We start from the raw sequence: 8,170 nt of genomic DNA, 5'->3' as shown, positions 1-8,170 counted from the left end.
CTAATCACCTCAGAAATACCTCCTGAAAAATTCATGACTTCTCCTTATTGTTTGTGTTGACTGGAAATGAAGTACATGAAGGGTGGTCTCTGACCTTTGCACAGTACTGTATCAGTGTGTATTTAATATATTCCATGCATCACAAATACATTCACTGACAGGCAGCAAGAAATAACTGCACTCTAAATACATAAAGTTATGGATATTAAAAGAAACCTTCATATCTCAAGTGATACATTTTTAAAAGCTATTGGCATCTGACATTTGACATTTTATGTCTCTCATAAACTGTTATCCATGAATCTGAATAAGTCTTGGCTCTAGTCTACTTCACTCATAAAGTTAAGGGCAGGCGGAATGGACAATACAGAATAAGGGTGTCATAAAAATCACTGGAAAAGAAAAAATGCCCAAGTCTAAGGTTTAAAAAGACCCAAAAGCACTGCTCTTGTCCTGTGACAGTGACAATTGATCCAAAAGAGCTTTGATGACTCAGAAATGGCTTCCATTTTTATTAGTCTGATGCAGCCACGGGCAGAAGTAAGTGAGGTTGTTTATTTTCTGTGGTGCAGCTCTATTAGCAGACTAAGCGCTAACACATCCCAAACCCCCTCCACCCCCTCACCCACCCAGTTTGTTTTGAATTACCATGGACACCCGCGTTTCCATGTTCTAAACTGTTCCATACTCCAGTCCTTCTTTACAGAGGAAAAAACACAAGCAGGCTTCTCACGCTGGCATTATGAGAGCAGATACGGAATACAAAACGCATTCTCTGTTTGAGTGAAAAGTTCAGAAGGTACACTCATAAAAAAGTGCAGTGGTTCTTTAGCAGATCTGGAAACAGAATACTTTGGAAAAGGACTGATGGCTGAATACTGAATACACTGCTCTAAACACATTCAGTACTTATTTCTTTACAATACATAACAAAGTCAAGTATTCAGGACACATTTAGAATAATCTTAGTGAGGCACATGGCAAAAACGGTGCTGCTATCACTTTTACTTAAAGGGAAAATTATGCTACGTCCTCTGATTTTCTGCATAAGTAATTCTTTAAGATGTAAACAAAGTTATTCAGAGTGTTTCAATATGAAATGATCCATTCTACAGAAACTTGCCGAATCAAAATTGTTCACAGTGGTGGTGATAGGAACCAGACGTCTGAAGAGTATAATGTCTCAAAAAACTCCTAATCACAGAAAGTGATTATGTATGTGCTGCCTGACTCCTGAGACATTTTTAATAGTTCTGAGATAATTTTGTAATCAATTCATTCTAAAATCAATTCATTGCACAGAGCCACACACAGGGCTTTGTAAGGCAAAATAGTCCCCCAAGACTACAAGACCCCAAGACAACATATATCAAATTTACCACTATTTTACCATCATCAGTATAACAAATAAAAATCAGAAGGTTCACTGGTCATTATGAGTAGCACATGAAATGGCAATAAGTGAAGGGTGTTATTGCAAAATGCATCATAGGCCTCAGAATTAGCTTTTTTCCATAATATATGTTGTTGGGAGTGGGCTTTGCACATGTACAAAATATAAATGCTGTGTAATAATTAATAACACCTTTTTAGAGAAATCAAAACTTTCCATTACACATCAGCTGTTATTCCCTTCAAAAACTCATTATATCCAAAATTGTTATTGTTATGTAAATTAATATATAGCATTTTGGAATGAAACAATTTGTGTTGTAGATATTGTGACCCCTGGTTCCTATCACTGCCACTGTAAAGAAATCTGACTCTACTCTAGAATGCAGCATTTCACATCAGGCCACTCAGATTGACACCATACATGCTGAAAATGTGTGCTAAACTCACCTTATTAGAAAATAAAATAAATCATTAAATACTTAACCAAAAGAATTTGCCCTTTACCAGTTACAAAGTTTAGCAAACCTGACTATAAATTGAAGTGATTTGCAGTTCAGATAAATAACTGGTAAATAACTGGCTCATTGTGTTGATTTATCAGTCTACTCAGGCTTTAGCAGGAACTTCATTTATAAATATTTATAAAAAAAGCTGATTGTTTAGTTCCTCTTTAGAGTCCATCTAATGAACATGTGTGCAGCACACTGTGCACTGACTTGAAATAAGCATGGTAGTGTTTCTTTTAAATATTGTATACTTTTTAGTACTATTTAGTAGGTATTCTAAATGTTTTCTCCTAAAAAGGTAAAAAAGTAACTGTATTCTCCATACTGCCTTTTCAAAACGTAATACGGGCTAAATAAATTGAGAATTTGTCATTCTAATTATACCAGAGTTGCTTCCACAAAGTTATTATATAATATTTGTATTGAATTTATTATTATTATTATTATTATTATTATTATTATGATTACATTTTCATCATAAAAAAAATCTCCATGACGAAGAACCTGGTTAATGATATGGTACAATATACAGTATATGGTACTCTATAGAACCCTTTTTGATATGGTGCAGTTCATGCTCAACAGATCGTGAACATAAGCATCGCACTGTGTCTTTATTAATGTGCACATTTGCTGTGTTCATCTATAAAACATAGAACATAACATATCTATTATTTTAATTGCTTAACTTAATCCACTATAATGTGTACACTTGAGCTTTGTATGAGGAACAGTTCTCGCAAACAATATAAGCCAGTAGGCCCAGTCAAACCAGCAGGTGTGAATCTGTTTCAAATGTAAATGGTGTGCACTCTAGAGGCTCAGTCTAGTGCTCTTCGGTTTAACTGTACGTCCTAAATTTTGCTGTTAGGTACACTGATATGACACTAGGAGGTCATTCTACAACACATCTACATCTAATTATACCTCACTGCAGAACAATGTCCTTTCCCTCTCGTCCCACTTCTGTGTGCCTGAGGGCAGTCTGGGTGTCCAAAGTGTCTCTCTGAAATATTTATAAGAATTCTTGACAAAGATCTGAAACAAAAAAACAAATAACAAACAAATAAATAAATAAAATGCACATGAATGAGTGGATTCTCCAAGGTCAACACCAGCCCAGCACAGGGTGCAAGAGTACCCTAGAGTGGGCCGTATTTGATGTGCAGTAGCCCTTCTTGAACTTAGTAACCAAAACACACACCAACACTGAAAAGAGACGACAAGTGATTAAAAATGGACTCACTGAGCACAATTATGTTGGTAACCTGCAAAGCTCTGTCCATATCTGGAACAAAAGAGCTATAAGGAATTCTAACCTCGAGACAGGAAATTTTGAAGACACTTTAAGTGGACTGATTTCTCCTATGGTACCAGACCTGGACAGCTGCCTGACCGGCTGAGTCAAACTGAGGTGACTCACATATCAAGAGTGACAGGGCAGGTGGGGCAGTGTTTCCATTAGCTGATCATTACCAGAATTTAACCAGAAAATCTCTGCAAGACCAGCAAGTTAAAATCCCAGTTAGTATGTCCGGCAATGTCCAGTAATGTCCAGTAATGTCCAGTATTGTCTGCTAAAATATTAATCTAAAGTGCATGTAAAATCCTGTGATGAAAGAGAAGAGACTGCTATAAGATTAGTCAATCACAGCTAATACTACGTATTTATGACTCCTTCTATCAAAAATACATGTCTGCTGTAATTAATGTAGGACTTATGCTGAAGGAAATGCTGCACTATGTAAAACTGAAAGAAACAGAATTGCTGAATTATGAAAAAAAAAAAAAACATGCTAAAACATGGTGAGTGTGAGCTGTTGTAAGTCGCCCTGTAAAGCCTGAATTAATAGTTTAAAAGTCACAGGCGTCGGGTCAGATTTGGCAGGAGTTTTTTTGGTCAGGTGATGCATCTTTACGTGTTAACATCACGCACACATCCTCAAAAAAAAGGTCCAGCTTGATGTTCAGATCTCAAATGAAAGGTCAACATTATACTAATGAAGATATGATGACAGTAGCAGACATTTCACTCACATCCTCAGAGGACACAACCTTCACCAAGTTTTCTTTGGTGTTCTCTTTGAATACTGTTTCAGCGCAATTACAATCATCAGATTCATCCGCCTGAAGAAGGGGTCCGATGCACATTCACACATTGCATGCAATTATGCATTTCACCACAGAGCTCTCCAAATCCCCCAAACTTACATAGTGTAGCATTAAATGTAACTAATAGCGAGGCTAGTGATAGTCACGTTAAGTTAGCTTCAATACACTTGTATAAACACTTAAAAGCTATGCTCTAAAGTCCACATACACTTAAACTATGACGCACTGATCATGTTTATACTAATCTGAGGGTTAATGCATTTGTTCAATATCTATTAATGAGAAAACACAGAAATGTGGACTGATAAATGCTCTACTTCTCCTATGTGATGCTGTTGGGGAACAGTTCAGGTTTGCTACCTTGAGCTGTGTAATTTCATCAGAGAAGAGAAAAGCTTAAGCGTATGGCAAGGCACTTTTTATGCACTACTGTATTAAATCACTTATTGTAACAACCAAATTTTTATCATCTGTTATTACTCCAGCTCTATGTGTGTTTCAGCATTAAATCAGAGCTGATTTATGAGGAGCCCAGCCTCTTCCTATTTTCCCCATTATATCAAAAACAGGACTGCAAAACACCAGAGGGCGCTCACGAGCTAGTCCTCAATGAATCAGGGTGAATGGAGCTAAATGGCTAAGACGAAAAGTGAAAATAGTTTCTGATCACTTGCCCAGAACTTGCCTTTAATTTTAGAAATTAGAAGGATGCATTTCACTAAAAAAAAACAAATAAAACTTACCTAAATGTTTCCTTTTTTCCCACAGCAAACAGGTTTTAGGCAGCAGGGCACTAGCGTTACTACTACTGAGTGCTGATTGTTTAGCGAGCGGAGCAGCTCATTGGCTGTCCGCTGACTGACATCATGAACATACATGAAACTTCTACAACTTCTCAACAGCTCTTAAAAATATAACATCACTGTCAAAATGTTTTATTCTGTTCTGTGTTTAGGAAATGAATGTATTCTTTTCATATTAAAAATATAAAAGCCTTTATAAACTATAATCAGAGAACTTCTAGAGAGGAGAATTGCCACTTCTGGGTTTCTTAAACACTAGAGGGCGCTCCCAAGCGAGTCCAAAATGAAAAGGTTAAGACTGAGCATTTGAGCAAAATCACAGTTTATAAATGCTTAAACATTTTTAATGTTAAAGAATACATTCATTACACAGTACAGCATAAAACAGTTTAATACGCCACTTGTGTTTTTTTTTGTGTGTGTTTATTTTTGAGAGCTTTTGAACTCCTCATGCACTTTCATGACGTCAGTCAGCACTACAGCCAATAAGCTGCTCTGCTCGCCAACCAATCAGCACTAACTCTTGCCGCCCAAAACGGGTAGAGAAAAGGAAACATTAGGGTTTTTTTTGCTTCTTTAGTGAAATACAAACTTCTACTTTTCAAGATTAAAGGAAAGTTCTGAGCAAGTGATTAGAAACTAATCTAATCTAATTAACTTTTCGTATTTTAGCCATTTATCTCCATTCATCCCCATTCACTGAAGACGCGCTCGCGGGCGCCCTCTGCTGTTTTGCAGTCCTCTGCTATAATTTTGCTCAAATGCTCCGTCTTAACCTTCTCATTTTGGACTCACTCGGCAGCGCCCTCTAGCGTTTGAGAGACTTTACAGAGTGGTATTTCTCCTCTTTACAAGTTCTCTGCAGACGCTTGTTTGTGCGAGCGTTAGAGAAAATGAGGGGGTGAATAACTGAGACCGAGTGTTATGAGGGATTGAGGGGATTTTTGGTGCTGATATTTTATTTTATTTACTTTTATTCTCAGTTTAATTCTTTTGTCTTCTCGGATCTTATAAACGGAGGTTCTCTTTCAGCAAGTTTAAACAAAGGCCTGAATGAGTGAATGAATAAATGAATGAATGAATGAATGAATGAGGGAGGGAGGGAGGGAGCTGCACGCGCTGCTGCGCATCTAAATCTCCAAACAGAGAGGAAAGAAAGCGCGTTTGTGGAGCGCTCAGCTTCAGGCTTTGCCTTTTACTGTGCGGAGTAAAAGCTCCACACAGTCACGCACGAGCTGGAGAGCGAGAGCAGCTCGCGCAGCAGCGTCGCCGTCTCTTCCGAACTGATCTGAGGCACAATGTCGGCAGTTTGCGCGCGCACAACGGAGGCTGTTTCCCTGCTAAAGCATGAGGACTAACGCGCTGAGCTTTTTCCTCGCGCTCCTCCTGCGCGCCTCCCTCTGCACGCCTTCCCCGAGAGCGAGCCGGACGGAGAGCACGAGCTGTTCATCCTCGAGCTTCTCGACGCTGGACAGCTCTCGCGTCTCCACAGTGCGCGCGCAGAAGCAAGGAGGTACGACCTTGCGCGCGAGATTCCCGGCCGGATTTGGCGCAGCAGTGGCGCGCCGGTGGTCCGAGTGGCGGGAGCGCGCAGGGAAGGCGCGAGTGGTCAGGCTGGAAGCGGGCTGCGGCAGGACCACCAATCGCCTGGCCACTCTCGAGGACGGCAGCAGAGCGTGCGTGCGCTATGGTGTGGACCAGGACCAGGTGCTGGGGGAGACCCTTTGCTACTATCTGGCCACAATGCTTGGAATCCCAAATGTGCCTCCGCTGGTGCTGACCAAGCCAGACCCTTTTGGTCAGCAGTGGTCAGCTGCTAGAGACAGTATAGAAGCCCTGAATTGGTCATCGGATGCTATTGTGTCCCTCACGCAGTGGGTGCCCAATGCCACCCGAGTGTCCATCCCAGTTCAGTTCCTGAGGAGATTGGGGAAGGGTGTGCTTCCTGCACCTTTGACTATGGATAATATGACCTCAAGTGACCTGAGGGAGTTCAAGCAATGGACTGACCTCATCCTATTTGATTATTTGACAGCAAATTTTGACAGAGTCGCCAGCCACCTGTTCAATCTGCAATGGGACAGGCGTGCCATGGACAGGCCGACCAATAACCTGCTTAGGACAACCAAGGGAGACTTGGTGTTCATTGATAATGAGGCTGGCCTTGTCCACGGCTACAGGGTGCTTGACCGCTGGGAGTATCTCCACCAAACGCTCCTCGACTCCACCTGCATGTTTCGGGAGAGCACCGTCCAGCGCCTAACAGAGCTGAAGCGCTGCAGGAGTGCGGCCCAGCGTCTGCGTCAGGTGTACCAAACCAGGGAACCACTTGCTCTGGAATTAGGATTTCTGTCCGAGGCTCAAATGGTAACTTTGCAGAACAGAGTGGACGCACTGTATAGACATTTTCAACAGTGCGCCAGAGTGGCTTAAACATTTCTGTGAGGCTGTTGGGGCGGCACGGTGGCGCAGTGGGTAGCGCTGTCGCCTCACAGCAAGAAGGGTCTGGGTTTGGTTCCCTGCCGGGTGACCAGGGTCCTCTCTGCTCTGTTGCATGTTCTCCCTGTGTCTGTATGGGTTTCCTCCGGGTGCTCCAGTTCCTCCTACAGTCCAAAGACATGCAGTCTGGCCAATTGGACATGCTAAATTGCCCCTAGGTGTGAGTGTGTAAGTGATTATATATGTCTGTCCTGTGATGGACTGGTGGCCTGTCCAGGGTGTATCCGGCCTTCTGCCCAATGACTGCTGGGATAGGCTTCAGCACTCCCTGTGACCCAGAAGGATTAGCAGTTTCAGAAAGTGTGTGTGTTTATGTTTGTAAATGCTCAGAAAACATAAAAGTGCCAGTAAACCTGCAGCTTTTGCTGGGAGTTAAATGTTTTCTTGATATTCTGAGTGAAAATAAGTTAACAAATCCTCTGCAGAGAACACACATACCGTATTTTACTGTGTAACGCCATATTTTACCGTATAATGCATGGCACAGTACGGCAATACACAGAAAAAAATGTTTTAATTTAAAAGTGTTTGAGCTGCCTCAAAATTGTGAGGTAATTTAATTTTGCATAGTAAGTTAACAGAACAAGAATCTGTTTTATGCCTTTATTATCTGAGGTTAAATAATGCAGCCTAAACCCCCAATTTTTTTACAGTATACACATTTTAAAAAGATGGTTCTCCAAGGGTTCTTTAGTAAAGAAAATGGCTCTACATAGAACCATGAACACTCAAGGAACCCATTGCATGATTAAAGGGTTCTATATAGATGGTTATAGATGGCTATAGATGGTTCTATGTAGAACCTTTTTGAACATGGTTCAATATAGCACCCAAAAGGGTTCTTCCATTGTTGTT

At 40.9% G+C, this 8,170-nt stretch overlaps 1 protein-coding gene across 1 annotated transcript; it reads left to right on the top strand.

The window, feature by feature from the left end:
* The first annotated feature begins 6,163 nt into the window (after positions 1 to 6,163).
* Positions 6,164 to 7,249, top strand: fjx1 (four-jointed box kinase 1). Its single transcript, XM_036583883.1, has one exon. The coding sequence runs from the start codon at positions 6,164 to 6,166 to the stop codon at positions 7,247 to 7,249; it is 1,086 nt and encodes a 361-aa protein (XP_036439776.1).
* Positions 7,250 to 8,170: the final 921 nt, after the last annotated feature.

Source organism: Colossoma macropomum, unplaced genomic scaffold (genome assembly GCF_904425465.1).
Source record: "Colossoma macropomum unplaced genomic scaffold, Colossoma_macropomum, whole genome shotgun sequence".
In the NCBI taxonomy this organism is placed as follows: Eukaryota; Metazoa; Chordata; class Actinopteri; order Characiformes; family Serrasalmidae; genus Colossoma; species Colossoma macropomum.
Note: the sequence above shows the minus strand (reverse complement) of the source record. Positions and strands in the feature narration are given on the sequence as shown.

Bases quoted from the DNA above. Each gene is read 5' to 3' on its own strand.
- fjx1 (XM_036583883.1), top strand. From the start codon at position 6,164: ATGAGGACTAACGCGCTGAGCTTTTTCCTCGCGCTCCTCCTGCGCGCC.